Below are 17295 nucleotides of genomic sequence, written 5' to 3'. Positions count from 1 at the left end.
TGCTCTCATTGGTGGGGGCTGGTTTGGGATGGGGCTGCCCTGGGCAGGGCTCAGCACCCCATAAATACCCAGCACAGCTCTGGCTCTGTGCTTGGCTCTGGAGGCTTGGGCCCTTCATCAGGGAGGATGTACAGCCAGTGAGTATTCCTGAAGTTCCTCTGTGTGGGAGCACATCCCAGATGGAGCATTGCCTGGGGCTGCTGGGGGGGCAGCAGGGTTTGGAGGGGAGGAGAAGGGGGGAGGTCTCCACGTGTCTATGCTGGAACATCCCATGCCAAGTGTGGTTCTGGTCTGGGGAAACCTCCAGGTTCCAGAGGATTGACCAGAATTTGGAGTAGAACATGGAATCTTGGGATGGTTTGGGTTGGAAGGACCTTAAATCCAATCCAGTGCCACCCCTGCCATGGGCAGGGACACTTTCCACTGTCCTTGTGCTCCCAGCCCCGTCCAGCCTGGTCTGGGACACTGCCAGGGATCCAGGGGCAACCACAGCTGCTCTGGGCAGAGTTTACCAGGCTGGTGTGTCTTCATGGGCTTTGCAAGAGATAAAATTGGAACGCAGCAAATAATTCTTTGGTTTAAAAAAAAAAAAAACAAACAAAAACTTTTCCAGAAGCTGGGAGGTACAAGGAGGTAAAAACTGGATTTTGCTTTCTGATGATTTGGGTATCCTGGATTTGTGGGGCTGCAGTGTGGGCTGTCCTTTCTCATGCTCAGGACAATTCTCTGTAGCTGTTTGGAGCTCAGAGCCTTTCCCCATGGAAAGGTGCTTCTCCTTCCTCCCTCAAGTTCTTTGCAAGTCATGGACCGTTCCATCCAGAAAGATCCATCCCTCCCTGGGAGTGGGCTCCCAGCCCTGCCCCTGCTCCAGGCTCACCCTCCTGTGCCCTTTCAGGGTAGAGCATCCTGCTGGAGGCTACAAGAAGCTCTTTGAGACCGTGGAGGAGCTGTCCTCTCCAGTGACTGCCCACGTCACAGGTTGGTCTGGGGCCTCATCTCCTTCTGCTCTGCTTTGTTCCTGCAGCTCAGGGGCTTCCAGGCCTCAGAGGCTTCATAAGGCTGGATGTGAAGGAGCTCACAGGGCTGGTGATGTGGGCTAGAAAAAGGTCAGATCGGGTGGGGAACTCTTTAGACATTTCAATACTGAATGTATTGGTCCACAGCAGGCGTGGAGGTGAAAAAACAACAGAGCCCGTAGAGCTCATGTGTGTTTAAACACTAAGTTTAATTAGAAAATGAGCTGAAGTTTTCATTTTCTTGCTGTCACAATAAAAATTCCTTGGTGTGATTTGCCTGCCCATCCCAACGCTGCCTCTCCCACAGGTAGGATTCCCACCTGGCTGCGAGGAAGCCTCCTGAGATGTGGTCCTGGCTTGTTTGAGGTGGGCTCAGAGCCCTTCTACCACCTCTTTGATGGCCAGGCACTGCTCCACAAGTTTGACTTCAAGGAGGGGCACGTCACCTACCACCGAAGGTACTGCCAGTTTTCCAAGAAAAATGAACAAATGAGGAAGCATTTGCTTGTCTGAAATGCTGGGAACAGGTTGTGTCTGTGGGACACACTGGTTATTGTGACTCCATGTGCTTATTGGAAGAGCTCTAGCAGTGAAATCATTGAACCCAGCTCCTGATGCAACGTGAGGTCGTGGGGAGCTCCCAGAGGTCTCACGAGGTTCAGCAAAGGAATATTTAAATTTATTGCACAGCCTGATGCCACCTGTGACAGACTTTCTCGCCCTGGCCCCCCCAGGTTTGTCAGGACTGACGCCTACGTGCGAGCCATGACGGAGAAGAGGATTGTGATAACGGAGTTTGGCACCTACGCCTACCCAGACCCCTGCAAGAACATCTTCTCCAGGTACCTCGGGGTGCTGCAGACATTGCTGGGATGTCCTACAGTTTCTGCTTCTCAGGAGCCCCTGACTGCCTGTTGGTTTTCTCTGCTCAGGTTTTTCTCCTACTTCAAAGGTGTGGAGGTGACAGATAATGCTCTGGTGAATGTCTATCCCGTGGGTGAGGATTACTATGCTTGTACTGAGACCAACTTCATCACCAGGATTAACCCAGACACCCTGGAGACCATCAAGCAGGTGAGTCTTTGTCCTGGGCTGACAGAGGTGTGGAGGAGTAAAACCAAAATGGAAAATCATGGAGTCACGGAATGGGTTGGGTAGGCAGGGATCTTAAAGCCACCCCAGTGCCACCCCTGCCATGGCAGGGACACCTTCCACCATCCCAGGGTGCTCCAGCCTGGTCTTGGGCACTGCCAGGCATCCAGGGACAGCCACAGCTGCTCTGGGCACCCTGGGCCAGGGCCTGCCCACCCTCACAGATATTTTTCCCAATATCCCACCTATCCCTGCCCTCCTGTCCCTCCATGCCTTGTCCCCAGTCCGTCTCCAGCTCCCCTGGAGCCTCTTTAGGCACTGAAGGGTCCCCCCTGAACTCTCCCTTCTCCAGGCTGAACACCTCCAGCTCTCCCACGGCAGGGGGGCTCCAGCCCCTGGAGCATCTTCAGGTTTGGGTCGGAATTTGCAAATCAGAGCTCAACTGCAGACCTTGAGAGGAACTTCCCACGTGTAGAGCAAGGATGTACTGACTCACAACACCTTGCAGAGCTTGTGCCTTCCCACCTGCTGCCAGGGAAGCTCCTGACTGTGTCCCTGCTGTTCTCCAGGTGGATCTGTGTAAGTACGTGTCCGTCAACGGGGCAACGGCTCATCCCCACATCGAGAACGATGGCACCGTTTACAACATTGGGAACTGCTTTGGGAAAAACTTTGCCCTGGCCTACAACATCATCAGGATTCCTCCTCTGCAGGCAGGTCAGTCAATCCCACCTCTGAGCCAGCTGGGAAACTTTCCTCTTATAAATATTTTCTTTATCCTTTAAATGAATTTTGCCACTAAGTTAGCTTTTTTTCAAGCTCCTTTAGATTTTTTTTTTTAATGTTGTATTTAAACCACTTCCAGGTGGCTTCTAAATGATGAATTTTGTGTTAAAGGCAGGAATTTTCTGGGTAGATGCTCTAAGTACAGAGTAAGTGTGGGTGAGACCTCCATAACCTCTCACCTGTCCCATTCCAGACAAGCAAGACCCCATGAACAAGTCGGAGGTGGTGGTGCAGTTCCCCTGCAGTGACAGATTTAAGCCCTCCTATGTCCACAGGTAACATTCCATGGGGTCAGCAGGTCAGCTGGAACCAGGGACTGGTTCTCACATGTAATCAGCAATGAAAATGAGGTGATTAACCAAAATCAGACTGATTTTGAATGTTGATCCATGTGTTTAAGAGGAGCAACTCCATGGCTTTTGTCCAAACTGATCCTGGTGAGCCTGATGTGGTTCCCTGCTTTTCCCAACAGCTTTGGGCTGACCCCAAACTACATTGTGTTTGTGGAGACACCAGTGAAAATCAACCTCCTCAAGTTCCTCTCCTCCTGGAGCCTTTGGGGAGCCAACTACATGGACTGCTTCGAGTCCAACGAGACCATGGGGGTGAGCATGGGGTCATCCCAAACTGGGTTGGACTGGGCAGCCAGACCTGGGCTGGGAGGTCCATTGGCTTCGCCTTCATTTCCCTGAGCCTAAGCCCAGCTGCTGTGTGGTTTCCAGGTGTGGCTTCACGTGGCAGAGAAGAAGAAAGGCAGGCTCCTCAACCTCAAGTACCGCACCTCGGCCTTCAACCTCTTCCACCACATCAACACCTACGAGGACAACGGGTTCCTGATCGTGGACCTGTGCACCTGGAAGGGGTGAGGCCAAGGCTCCCTGGGCATCTCAACTGCCCCTTGCACCACACGGAGCACTCCCTGCCCTGGCACATCCCTGCTGGGGCCTCTGGCACTTTCACCAATCCATTTAACATTTAACACGTGGTGACATGTAGACTATACAGCATTGAGTTCTTCAGAGGTGCAGGGAGCCTGCTTGACACTCATCTTCCAGGAAAAAAAAATATTTTTATCTTTTATTTACTTTTGTCTTTAAAAATGTTAGTGACTGGTGAAGGGTTGATGATATTCTGGCTCCTGGGACTGCAATGAGCAAGGTGTGCATGAGGCATGAATGCTGGTCTGCATGTAAACACAGAAACGTGGCACTGAAATGATGAAGCTCAGCCCTGTGTTGGCTGCACACCCAGGACATCCTGAGAGCTGAGCTGATCCTGGCATAGAGTCATAGAATTTCAGGCTGCTTTGGGTTTGAAACGGACCATAAAACTCATCTTGTTCCACCCTCTGCCATGGACAAGGACACCTTCCACTATCCCAGGGTGCTTCAAGCCCTAGCCAACCTGGCCTTGGACACTTCCAGAGATCCAGGGGCAAAACAGAGTAACACAAGCCTCAGTCCAGCTCCTCAGCAGAGCTGAGCTGTGTGTGCACCACAGCCCCTGTCAGGAAAACCCAGCAATTGCTGGTGTTCATCACAAGCAGGGGAAGGGGCTTGGAGCACCCTGGGATAGTGGAAGGTGTCCCTGTCCATGGCAAGAGCTGAGATAAACATTAAGGTTCCTCCCAACCCAAACCATTCAACACTTCAGTGAATTTTAGGCACAAAACACCTACAGTTCCCCCACCTTTGCAAAGCCCAGCTGTGTTTCTCTGTGTGATGCTGTTTGGTGCAGGTTTGAATTTGTTTACAACTACCTGTACCTGGCCAACCTCCGGGCTAACTGGGACGAGGTGAAGCGGCAGGCGGAGAAGGCGCCGCAGCCCGAGGCCCGCAGATACGTCCTGCCCCTGAGCATCGACAAGGTACTGCAGTCTGCTGCACTCCCTGCCAGCCCTGCTGCCCCCATCTGCTTCAAATCCAACCTTTGCATTCAAAGGGCAAACTTGAAGCATGGGTATTCAGAGAAACTTTTTATTTTCTTTAGCTGGTCAATGTTTTTCTGGTTTATTTCTATGGTTGCCAAGAGAGGTTGTGGTTGCCCCATCCCTGGAAATGTCTCAAGGTTGGGATGGATGGAGCTCTGAGCAACTGGTCCAGTGGAAGGTGTCCCTGCCCATGGCATGGCAAATGAGATGAGCTTTAAGGTCCCTTCCAACCCAAACTCTTTGCAGCCAGAGCCCAAGCACATGTGGTTAAATCCTCCAGCCCTCAGTGTGAGGTCCCTGGAGCTGCCAGCCTGGCACACACAGAGCTCTCTGGCTGGCAGCTGCTGGGTTCCTTTCCCTGACCCTGCTCGTGGTGGCTGGCGGGTGGGCCGAGGGGGGATGCAGGGGATGCTGGACAGCCCAGCCTCTCTCGGAGCTCACTGGGCTGTGGATCAAGTGAGAAGTGCAAGCCCACGTGGCAGAGCTTAAGGAAAGCTCTGAATGCCTTCAGGAGGGAGGGAGGTTGTGTTTAGGCTGAGGAACAGGACAGTTCTTGCAGCACTGCCAAGCACTCGGCAGCCGTCGCCTCCTGCCGCTCGCTGAGACTCTGAGAGCCTTCCATGTTCAGTGCTGTTTGCTACAGTTGTGGGCAAATAGACTAAAACTTCTCTCCACTCTCTTGGGTATTTATTTCTCTTTGTCACAGGCTGACACAGGGAAGAACCTGGTCACCCTGCCTTACACGACAGCCACAGCAACACTGCGCAGCGACGAGACAATCTGGCTGGAGCCAGAGGTGATTTTCTCAGGGCCACGTCACGGTACAATGACACCCCAGCTCCCCCAGGTCACACCAAGTGCTGCCTGCACGCCGTGTCCCACTAACCCTCAGCATTAATATATGGATTTTTTTTTTCCTTGTAGCCTTTGAATTCCCCCAGATCAACTACAGGAAGTACGGTGGGAAGCCGTACACGTACACCTACGGGCTGGGGCTGAACCACTTTGTCCCAGACAGGGTAACTATCAGCCCATGGGGGAATTTGGGGACATCAAGGAATATTTGTGAGCTCTGTGGTTTTGTGTTATCCCCACTTTTAGCTTTGCAAGCTGAATGTTAAAACCAAGGAGACCTGGGTGTGGCAGGAGCCGGACGCGTACCCGTCGGAGCCGATCTTCGTTTCCCACCCGGATGCGCTGGAGGAAGATGATGGTAATGCTGGGGGCTTGGTGGCATTGCCACTGGCATTGGGAAGGGCTGTGCCAGGCTGGCCGCAGGGCTGTGCCACAGCAGGGCAGGGCAGAGCCTGCATGGCAGCTCCTGGATGAGATGGGACAGGTGCTAACACCCGTGGGAAATTTCTGAGGAAACATGGGAAAACTAAAACTAGAATAATGAAATTTTTGGTTTGGGAGAGACCTTAAAACTCATCCTGTTCCATCCCCTGCCATGGGCATGGACACCTTCCACTGTCCCAGGTTGCTCCAAGCCTTGAACCTGGCCTTGGACACTGCCAGGGCTGGGGCAGCCACAGCTTCCCTGGGCAGCCTGTGCTGTGTCCCTGCCGTGTCCCTCAGCATCGATGACACCCTCGGGATTTCTGGTGCCCCGAGTGCCAGGGCTGCTCTCACCTTGCCCCGCCGGGGTCAGACACAGTCCACACCCACCTGGGCCACACCCATCGTGTTCTCACCTTGCAGGGGTGGTGCTGAGCATCGTGATCAGCCCGGGGGTGGGGCCCAAGCCTGCCTTCCTCCTCATCCTCAACGCCAAAGATATGAGCGAGGTGGCCAGGGCCGAGGTGGAAGTGAACATTCCCGTGACATTCCATGGGCTCTTCAAGAGAGCGTGAGCACGCACAGCAACACCTGGCCCGGGCTTCTTCCAGCTCCCAAAAAGTGCAGTCTCCGTTTACAGGTGACCCAGACTCCTTCCACAGCCCCTGGCATTTGTGGAGCTGCTTAACTCAGTTCAAGCAGTTCAGCCTTTGTCGATAATTCTTCACAATGGTAAATCAGGTATTTTTTAAATGCACCCTTTGGTATCATTTCTAGTTAAACCGCAAGTTTGGGGTGGTGGAGAGGTTCTGTTTATGCAAAATTAAACTTTGTAGCTGCAGCAGAGTGAAAGGAGCTGGAAGAGCAGAGAGTAACCTCAACACTTTTACATCATGTGGTAACATTGTGTACAACAGGCTGTGCTCTGTTGCATGGTTGAGAATTTTTAGCCTATGCTGAAGGATTTCAGATTTAAACCTCATCCTGATCATTGCTGTAGTATCCTCAGAGCAATCCTCAAAGAGTGGAGCTTTTCCACAGCTGCTTTGGGAGTCCCAAGAGGGTGGCAGGTAGAGTTTTGTTCTTCACCTGGGCTGCAAACTGCACACCTTCCCTTGTGTGTTTGCTCTTTTCCCTTTCTTTTGTCCAAGCGCAGTTCCTTGATTTCTGGATTTCATGTTAAAAATGGACATGAAAAAAATCAAGCAATTGTTACCCCTCTGACTGACTGACTTTGCTTCCTTAGAGTTCTACAGATGGTCAGCTTAATCCTTCCTTCTCTCAAAATAAACTTACAGCTGATGTTAAAAGAGGCTATTGTTGAAAATAAAAACTTTCTGCCATCAGATTTAAAATCTGGGATTCCTGTTTGTCTTCAGTTGTTCAACATTTTTATTAATGGTGTCAAATAGAAAATCCTTATACTCAGAGTGCTGGTAGAAGGCTCTGGTCTGGGGGGCTGCAGTTACATCCTGATGATGGGATGGGGATGGGACAACACAGTCTGGAACTTCTTCTGTTCCATGATCTCCAAGCACTGGGCAATCACCTAATTAAAAGCAAAAAGCAATATAAACAATGAGCCTCAAATAAACAAACAAAAAACCCCCAGTAAAACTCATGAATTCTGTATTTATTTTATTTGTTCATTCTTCTTGTGAAACACTGAACACAGTAAAATGAACAGTTCAACTCTCACTTATTTTCATGCGTAGCTCATAAAGTAGGAATTTCAGGGCTCTAGGACTAAAAAAACTTCTTGGTACTCTCCAATTATCAAAGTTCCCATAAACTCCAAGAAAATATTTACCATCCACGTGATTCTATAAATATGTACCATATTTAGAAGGGTTGTGTTGTGATTTAACCCCAGCTGAAACCAGGAGAGATTGAGATCTTCAAGTAAACAAACTTCAGAAGCGCAGAGGAGATTTTTAGTGCTAATAAACAATCTAACAAGGAAAAATAAAAGAACAAAGGCAGCAGCTTTCAGAAAGAACCTAATGGAGGGAAGGATGTGTGGCAATTTCAAATCAATAAAAAGGCAGGGGAGCATCCCAAATGTACACAGCAAATTTAAAGCAGGAAGAGAAAATTGCAAAAAGCAACATCCCAGGATAAAAGAATGGAAACAAAAGGAATTCAGAGAAGCCTGAACTTCAAAGAGTGATGATATGGGTAATTATATGGGAAGATATGGGTAATAACATGGGAAAAAAGGGATTCAGATGTAGATTCAAGTTATGGTCAAGTCAAAGGAGAGGCTCAGTGAGGAAATGCTGTGGTCAAGTAACCAGAATTCAAGATAAACATTTTTTATAAAGTAAGGGGGAAGAGACAGGATGAGAATTACAGAGAGCAATTCCATGAAGTGAGAAGTGGGAGCCCCAGGTGTGGAATGAGGACATTGCCAACCCTGAGAGAGGCATGTTCACCCATTGTGAGCTTGGAGAATTAAACGGCCTAAAAGGAAAACCCACCTTCCTGGTGTCTTGAGGTAGAATGATCCCATCATCCCAGAGCCTGGAAGAGGAGTAAAAGGCACTGCTTTCTTCCTCTAGCCTGGAGAGGGCAGAGAATTGAACAGGCTTAAAAGCACAATAAAAACAGCAGAGCAGTGAAAAAAAATTACAGATGAAACAGGCAAATCCATCCACCTGAAGAAAATGGGCAGCACTGCTGTTAAAATTTGTCAGAAAACTGCAAATAACAGAGCTGACCATTCTGCAGCAAAGGGAACACCCTAAAAGAAAGGCACAGAAATACATGGAAATTTAAAATAGTTTTTTCAGTAGAACCATGTTTGTTTCACTAGTTGGGATGTGCTGCTGTGTACGATGAACAAAAGCAGGTAATTTAACAATGAAATCCCTGTCAGGATTCTATTAAATGTCCTTACTTTGCCTTCAGCTGTTTTAGCTCCAGTTCCTCTCCTGTCCAGTCCCCAGCTGGTGGAACTGTGGGGAAATGTTGAGAATCCACAAGAGCAACTCTTGCATTGGGCCACAGGAACAGAAAGTTTGGACTGAATGATCTCCCACACTACAAGGGGGGAAAAAAGCGTCAAAGAACAGAACAAACTCACTGAGATGAATCATAAAAAGGTGTCTGTGGGATGAAACAACCAAGGGCAAGGCAGAATGGAACACGCTGGATTTGTATGAGGACAGACACCCCATGCCAGGAACCACCACCTCCCAATGCCTTCAATATTTCTATTTTAATGTTTCATTTTGAATTCCAAGCACTTCCATGTTTAAGTCTTCCATGTTTACTTTTCAGCAATCACGTGCCCTGTCACATTTCTTACTTAAATATTAGTTCAGAGCTGGAGTTCCCCAGCTGTGTTTTAGGAATGCACTGACACCTGAGCAGTGTGACAGCTGTGACAGTCCCCAAGCCCTGGTGCCACCCGTACCATGACATAGCTGTCACTCCCAAAACAGCCTCCAATGACAATGGTTATTTTGGGAACAGTAGCACAGGCAACTGCAGCCATCATGGAGGCCTGGGCCTTCAGCCTGTTGGAATGAGCTTCTGCCTGGAATAAAAGTAGATATTTTAAATCCTTTAAGACTTTGTTCTAAATTGTCTCAGCTCGCAACAAACTCGTATTTCTAAATAATTTTTAAAATTCATTTACAATTCTGCAGAAACAGATCTGGAATCTAATGGAGGTTTTACTTTCCTTAGCTCAGGACAAATCCTACTTTAATGCCTACACTTTAAAAAGCTAAATAGCCAGTTTTCTGGAGTGCAGAGTTAGCAGAGGAATCAATAAGCTGTATTTCAATGTCAAAAGCACTGCAAATCCCAAACTTTCCAGCCTGCCTTGCTAATTGAACAGTATCATTTCATATCAGCATCCAGGCCTGCTTAAAATTCAAGTGAGAATGTTCTTAAATCTTTCCATTAGCAAAGTCATTACAAAGCTTCTTCAAGAGTGGTTAAAAAAACAGTTTTCCTAACAGTTAATAATTCTGAAAATGTAACTTTAGGCACCACAAGAACTAAGAGGTGTTTGAAATACATTGAAGCAAACATGCCATACCTGTGAGATGCTTGCAGGCCCTGCTGGCTGTGGAGCAGTGTTTTGGAGGAAGAGGATGGGAATTCCCCTCTGGCCACAGAGCTGGACAAAGTGGCTGCCCTTGAGAGCAGCATCGTGAGCCAGCTCCCCATTGTTGGCCACTATCCCCACCAAGTGCCTACAGAACAAACATGGACAGTTGGACTCCATGATCTGAGAGGTTCTTTCCAACCTCAGCAATTCCATGATTCTCCCTTTTGAACCCCAGAAATGATTGGCATGGTGTAGAACCTGCTGAGGACACAAAAGCTGTTGAGAAATGCATGTCCATCCGTTTGGATGGGGAATGTTTCCAGCCATACCCTTCCACATGGCCAAATCCTGTCACTAATGTTGTTCCATAAGGAGCCTTGAATTCCTGAAATCTGCTTCCATCCACCAGCCGGCTCAGAATCTGCAAAGAATTATACAGACTTGACTTTACTAGAGAAATTGTCATGAAAATAGCAGAGCTCTGCTAAAAGAAATGCTCTGTTCAAACAGACCTGAGTTATAAGCACAGAGGGTCTTTGGGTGACTTGCTAAATGCTCAGTATGCACAAACTATCTAATTTGTGTTTAGTTGAATTACCAACTCTGTATTTTAAGACAAAGGCCAACTCCAAAATTATTTTAGTTTTATGAAGCACAGTTGCTCCTGCACACAACTGCAAGTGCAGTTCAGTTACAAGTGAAGTGCAAAAAAGCAAAAAACAAACCCCAGTGTGTGCAGTTTCTGATTCTGTGCTTAAGAAATGCTTGGTTCATATGGCTTATGCTTTTTTCCAACACAGTTAAAAGCTGCCTTCAAAGATTTCTACAGTCAATTCCCTCAAGTGCAGGGATTTACACTGGAAAAGATACTGGATTCACATCCATGGAGATGAGATCTTATGTAGAACACAATGAAAACAGCCTGGGCAGCTCTGCATGTCTCTGCTTAAGCTTTAGTGTCTGTCCCAATCGCCAACAACTTTGATTTGAGCTGTGCTGGTTCTCAGGCAATAATTTCACCATTTCTTTCTACAACATCTTGAATGCTTAGGGGGAAGAAACAGAAAGGCAGGGGCAGGGAAATACAGACATTAAAGAGGTGTATGTTCTCAACACAGTGCAAGACATAAAGAAAGCATCCCAACAGTGCATGGAAACAGCTGGGCAGCACTGGCACAGTCTGGGATAATTTTATCTCCAGCAGGATTTCAGGTTAAATATTTTCTATAATCCCACAGAACTGTTGACATCCTGCTTTTTTTCAGGCTTAAAACAGGCTGGCAGCAGATGAAGTAATAATTCAGAATAACACCTGGAGTGGAATGGAGCAGAGTGAAGGATGCAGGAATGAAATCCCTGTTCCCTTACCAGTTTGACAGGAAGAGTGCAGCTGTAATCCAGTGGTGCCAGACCCAGGAGCTCCTCAGGGCTGTACAAGGGACTGTCAGGCTCCCTGTCCTCCCCTGGCACTGGCTCAAAGTTTAAGGTAGAGACAACATTACGAATGCACTCATAGGCCTCCTCTTCTGAGACTGCAAAATGGTCACTGCAGCCACTGACTCTAGGAGAGAGAGACAATCATTAGCATTGAATTAATGAGTTCTGAATCCTGAGGGGAAATCCAAACTCTAGAAAAAAAGCTGAGACTCTCCAAATGCCCTATGGAAATACTGTGTGATTTGGTTCTGTATGGATGAGCTGAAAGCAGTCACTCAGTGATTTCTGTGCAGTCCAATCCCCAGTTAAATTCACAGAAAGGAGTTGTTCTTCCCTGCGACTTTTGCGTTTATCTGGATTTAAAAAAGACCTTGGAATTTATTTTTGTGATGCTGTTGTTGCAGAGAATATCAAAAAAGGAAAAGAGGAAAGCAAACTTCAGAAATTATTTCAAAGTAAGTGGGTGCAGCCAAGATATAAAGACAGGAATGTATTCCATGTACCATAACTGGGTTAAATTTGTGTATTCTGGAAAACACTTGGAAAAGAGGAGATATCCTTCTTCTGTGGCTGCTCCCTGTGAGGCACTGAGATTAGTTGCCTGAAGTTGTTCAAGAAGTATGTGGAACAACAGAGATCCAAACCCAACCTGTCCAGTCTCTGCCTCACCCCATAAATAACTTAATTTGACTTCCATTTGGCTGATTTAACCCAAACCCCTGAACCCAAGAAGGCAAACCAGTGTTAACCCCAGGCTCCACTCTTAGCCCTGCTCTGAAATGTCAGTGCCACATTCCTCTCCCTATTTTTGAGAATACTGCACATACTGTGAGTGAAGCCTGGCTCCTCCAAGGTCCTCAGGAGAGACATCTTCTCCCGTGGCAGCTTTCACCAGGGGTGGCCCAGCAAGGAACAACGTTCCAATTTGATCAATGATCACAGATTCCTCAGCCATGGTGGGCACGTAGGCACCTCCAGCCACACAGGAGCCACACACCACGGCCACCTGAGGGGACACAAACTGCAGTGCTGGAGAGGGGACAGCAAAGGCAAAGCCAAGCCCAAAGTTGGTTCAGAAATGCAGAAATTGTTATATCACAGCTTGGGGAAACAAATCAGAGGCAGAACAAAGTTCACTCCACATTTCTACCTTTCCTACACCCCCTTGCACTCCCCGTGCCACTGTACCTGAGGGATTCCCATGGCAGACATGATTGCCTCGTTGTAGAAAATCCTGCCACCGTGCAGCTTGTCAGGAAACAGCTCTGACTGAGGGACAGGGAGAAGAAAAAGGGATTTTTAATATTAACTACAAAAGCTTATGCTTCCTCTCTGCTCCATTCATTCCCAACCACAACAAAACTGACACTGGGAGAGTCCCCATTAATAATCATTCCTGAACCTCTCATGTACAGTATTCATTATGGTATTTATTCCTTTATACATTGTCAAATCCCTCAAAAATACCCATTTGCTCTGAAAGCACAGGTTAAATTTTGTGATTTTTTTTTTTTTTCAGAAATCACAAACTGACTGCAAATCTGGAGAAGGGTGGTAGTTCACCTGAAATGCCTTCAGCAGCTTCTTTTTTTACTTAGTTTTGGATACAATTCCAGGTAAAAACTTTTCCCGTGTGCTTGCCCTCAGTGTGGAAAGAGAACAACTACAGTCTCTATGAGAGAATGATCTCAGCATTTTGCAAAAGAGCCTGTTCAGACTCTTATTTTGCAGTCAGAATTGCAAAAACTCCTAAAGGCCACAGAGCATCGCTATCACAAACAGGACAATAAAATACAGAACACTTAAGACATTCTGAATTGAAAAGAGACCTCCCACTATGTACTCATTTATTAGACACAAAAGCAGTTCAGCACACTCACTGCAGTTTCTAAGCTCTGATTAGGTGGGAGGTGCAAGATTAGCCCAAGTGATGAAATAAATTCTGATATTTTCTGCTCTGCAAAGGTTCCAGCAGTACCTGCAGGGGCAGGAAGGCTCCCCCACTGTCCACGATGTGCACAGACAGCAGCCTGTTCTCCATGGCAATTTCTTGGGCTCTTAATTGTTTTTTCACTCCAATTGGGTAAATTGTTCCTCCTTTCACAGTGGCATCACTTGCAATGAAGACACACCAGACCCCACAGATTCTGCCAATCCCTGCAAGTGGTACCACAGAAATTTATCATGACCCTGTAAAGCAACAACCCTGTAAGGCAAAGCAAGGAGGCAAACTTTAACAGGAGTTTTTTTTCAGTAATCATACATCAAGAAGCTCCAAAGTAACTTGAAAATACCACACATGGAAGAGGTCTACACTCTTCTCTGGATGACAGCATTGAAAAAATTAATGCGAACGACAGAGGAATCTCAAATAGATTTGCTTACTGATGGTGACAATGTAACAGAAAAAAAATACACTGTGACTCCCAACCTTTGAGATAAAAGGGAAGGCAAATAAAAAATACCCCTAATAAAACTGAAAAATACAACAATCTGTGATGATTAAAAGGGTTTTCATATTGTTCTTCCAGTTACTTTTTAAACTGGAACCACTCTTCTAAATACAATTTCACTGATATTGGATGAAATTGAATTTCATTGAATTTCAATGAATTTTGAAGGGCTTCATTTTGAAGAGCTGTTCCAGTTTAAAGAGACAATGTTTGCATAGAAAATGCAATTGTCTGTGATTTGAAAAACACTTCATAATGTACGTCACAGCTCCTGTTTCTCACAATAACTTTGTCCCCTCTCCTTTAAGAGGCAACAGCTAATTTGACACAGCACCCTACATTTTTTGAGACAAAAATTATTAAGTGGTAAGTAAAATTACTAAATCTAGAAGAAATTAAAAACCGTTTATTTGAAAGGTTTCTCTCAGATTTCCCATTATAGTGATACAGCAGTGGCTGAACTCTTCCCTGTTGGGAACACGAACTGAATAAAACTAGTGTTGACTTTTCCTGTGAAAGCACTTCAGATACTAAAATAAATTTTATTCCATACATCCTTTTTCCTGCCGTTTCCCTCTCGAGGTGCATTACCCGTGAGGCAGCCGGCAGCGGGGACATCCCCGTAGGGCATGTCCAGCCCTGCCAGTGGGGACAGCTCCAGGAAATCCTCGTGGTCCAGGAGCAGCCTCAGGCGCTCCCGCACGAACAGCTTCTTGTTGCGCTGCGTGTGCCGCAGGATGGCGTTTTCTCCCCCTCCTTTCTTCACCCTCTCCAGCAATTCCGAGTATCTGATGGGGTAAAAAAACAACAACAACAAAGTTTTGATCCATAGGAACAAAGCTGTGGGGTGTGGTCGCACGCTGGAGGGGAGGGGTGGCTTCCAGAGGGACACACGGACGGGTGGAGAGGTGGGGCCGGAGGAACCTCAGGAGTTCAACAGGGCCAAGTGCAGGTCCTGCCCCAGGGCCGGGAACATCCCAAGGACAAACACAGGCTGTGGGAGAAAGGATGGAGAGGAACCCTGGGAGGATTTTGGGGGTTGGTGGATCAGAAGCTCATCCTGCCCTGTGCAGAGGAGATCCTGTAGCTGCTCCAGGGCTGGAGCCAGGCTGGGAGAGCTGGGGGTGCTCACCTGGAGAGGAGAAGGGTCCAGGGAGAGCTCAGAGCCCCTGGCAGGGCCTGAAGGGGCTCCAGAAGAGCTGGAGAGGGACTGGGGTCAAGGATGATTTCCAAGAGGTCAGGGATGGATGGGATTTTGGGCAGGAATTGTTCCCTGGGAGGATGGGCAGGGCTGGCCCAGGGTGCCCAGAGCAGCTGTGGCTGCCCCTGGATCCCTGGCAGTGCCCAAGGCTGGGCTGGACACTGGGGTTTGGAGCAGCTTGGGATAGTGAAAGGTGTCCCTGCCAAGGCAGGGGTGGCACTGGATGGGCTTTGAGGGTCCTGCTGACCCAAACCATTTTCCTTACAATTTAGCCTTTAGCAGATTGATCTTAAATATATTGCACAGTTTTCACACAAATGACATGAAAACAAAGATGAATTCATATTTCCAGATTATTGTTTTTACAAGGTATAATAAAAATGTCTGTTATTTAAAGCAAACATTTCACTTTTGTTATTCAAAAATTGTTTAATAAAGCTAATAATGTGATATATAATAATGAGGCTATCATAATGTGCCTGTCCTAACTCAGCATGAACCTCCATGTACCATCTACTCTTGGGAATAATCCAGCCAAGAGCTTCCTCTGTCAGTTCCTGCAACAAGCTTATTTGATAAAAAGCAGAAAAAAATAAAATAAAAAAAAAATCCGAGACAAGGAGTCTGGAAAAACTTTGGAGGGAAAGGATTTTAATCACGTCCTAAATGCCACCACAGGAGGGCACACTGAGTTTTCCAAAGCTTTGCTTCCAGCTAGTGGATCACTCCCCTGAACAAAGGCCTTTGCAATTTTGCCATCTGATCTTTCACATAACCACATAAAACACATTTTGTCGTTTTATCCATAAATCATGATGGATCGCAGCACCCATCCCCTACTCTGTCAGGAGTGTGTGAGTCACCATTTACGTCTTCACATTGAAAATGCAACACGAAACAAGTGTTACGTAGGTCTGCAAAAAGTATTTCTTGGCAATATATGCAAAACAACATATGGCACTGTTTTAAATAGTTTGCACCTCCGTTTGGGTATTTCGGTCAACATTTCAGGGACTGGTTTGTGTTGGAAGGGACATCAAAGCTCATCCAGTGCCACCCTCTGCCATGGCCAGGGACACCAGGCTGCTCCATCCAACCTGGCCTTGGACACTTCCAGGGACTGGGCAGCTTCGTTGCTCCATGGGGCAAACACTGTCCCACGTTAAAAGTCCCTAAAGTGCCCATAAGTGACTCTCACACCACGTAACAAATAGCAACGCTCAAAAAACCCCACAAAACCGGTTAATTACCTTTTAATCACGGCCTTGCTGTTCCTTAAATTCTCTTCAAACGCATGCTGGTACACGGCGGGGACACGGCCGTCCAGAACCGGGAATGTTTTGGGATTCCGCTTGGATTTGGGTTTATTACTTACAAACCGGCGGGGAGGCAGGTGCAGTGTCCTCCCCCAGCCCTGCCCCAGCAGCTCCCGATTTTCCCTCTGGAGCAGGCGGGTCGGGGTTTGTTCCCGATATTCCCTCGGGGTTTGTTCCTGATATTCCCTTGGGGTTTGTCCCCGATATTCCCTCTGGAGCAGGTGGGTCGGGGTTTGTCCCCGATATTCCCTCTGGAGCAGGCGGGTCGGGGTTTGTCCCCGATATTCCCTCTGGAGCAGGTGGGTCGGGGTTTGTCCCTGATATTCCCTCGGGGTTTGTCCCCGATATTCCCTCTGGAGCAGGCGGGTCAGCGGCTGCAGCGGCGGGCAGGGCCCGGGGCGCCGCCGGCCCAGGGCGCACAGCGGGGCCGGGCTCCACATCGCCCCGAGAGCTGAGGGACAGCGAGTGACAGGAATTAATTACACACTGGGGTCCCTCGGCTGAGGAGCAGCGCGGCCCCTTCGCCTGGGGTGCGGGTCATGAGGGGACACCCTGACTCCATTCTGTTCTGAGGGGACACCCCCGGTCCCGCGAGGGCCGTGAGGGGACAAGCTTTGTTCCGTGAGGGGACACCCCCGGTCCCGTAAGGGCCGTGAGGGGACAAGCTTTGTTCCTTTGTTCCGTGAGGGGACACCCCCGGTGCCTGCCCTTCCACGGGGGTTG

At 48.0% G+C, this 17295-nt stretch overlaps 2 protein-coding genes across 2 annotated transcripts; one reads left to right on the top strand and one right to left on the bottom strand.

Moving 5' to 3' along the window:
* Positions 1-126: 126 nt before the first annotated feature.
* On the top strand, positions 127-6677 carry RPE65 (retinoid isomerohydrolase RPE65). Its single transcript, XM_062497429.1, has 14 exons — positions 127-137; positions 896-978; positions 1324-1474; positions 1751-1858; positions 1949-2090; positions 2678-2825; positions 3088-3169; positions 3367-3499; positions 3617-3756; positions 4632-4761; positions 5531-5645; positions 5749-5843; positions 5926-6037; positions 6526-6677. The coding sequence occupies exons 1-14, from the start codon at positions 127-129 to the stop codon at positions 6675-6677; spliced, it is 1602 nt and encodes a 533-aa protein (XP_062353413.1).
* Positions 6678-7567: 890 nt separating this feature from the next.
* Positions 7568-17012, bottom strand: LOC134046851 (biotin-dependent 3-methylcrotonyl-coenzyme A carboxylase beta1 subunit-like). Its single transcript, XM_062497665.1, has 14 exons — positions 16771-17012; positions 16507-16683; positions 14647-14843; positions 13581-13759; positions 12791-12871; positions 12430-12608; positions 11534-11726; positions 10495-10610; positions 10154-10310; positions 9521-9643; positions 9002-9144; position 8845; positions 8583-8690; positions 7568-7651 (listed from the first exon to the last, which is right to left on the bottom strand). Exons 1-14 carry the CDS (start codon positions 17010-17012, stop codon positions 7568-7570), a joined length of 1980 nt encoding a protein of 659 aa, XP_062353649.1.
* Positions 17013-17295: the final 283 nt, after the last annotated feature.

Source organism: Cinclus cinclus, chromosome 8 (genome assembly GCF_963662255.1).
Source record: "Cinclus cinclus chromosome 8, bCinCin1.1, whole genome shotgun sequence".
NCBI lineage: Eukaryota > Metazoa > Chordata > Aves > Passeriformes > Cinclidae > Cinclus > Cinclus cinclus.
This window is presented reverse-complemented; position numbering and strand designations above follow the sequence as displayed.

Excerpts from the sequence above, each read along its gene's own strand:
- LOC134046851 (XM_062497665.1), bottom strand. The coding sequence starts at position 17,012 with ATGTGGAGCCCGGCCCCGCTGTGCGCCCTGGGCCGGCGGCGCCCCGGG. Across the intron at positions 16,684-16,770 it reads CTCCAGAGGGAATATCGGGG|GCTGCTGGGGCAGGGCTGGG; the intron begins ACAAACCCCAAG and ends GGAAAATCGGGA. Across the intron at positions 10,611-11,533 it reads GCACTCTTCCTGTCAAACTG|TCAAGTCTGTATAATTCTTT; the intron begins GTAAGGGAACAG and ends TCTCTAGTAAAG.
- RPE65 (XM_062497429.1), top strand. Across the intron at positions 2,091-2,677 it reads CCCTGGAGACCATCAAGCAG|GTGGATCTGTGTAAGTACGT; the intron begins GTGAGTCTTTGT and ends GCTGTTCTCCAG. Across the intron at positions 3,757-4,631 it reads GACCTGTGCACCTGGAAGGG|GTTTGAATTTGTTTACAACT; the intron begins GTGAGGCCAAGG and ends TGTTTGGTGCAG.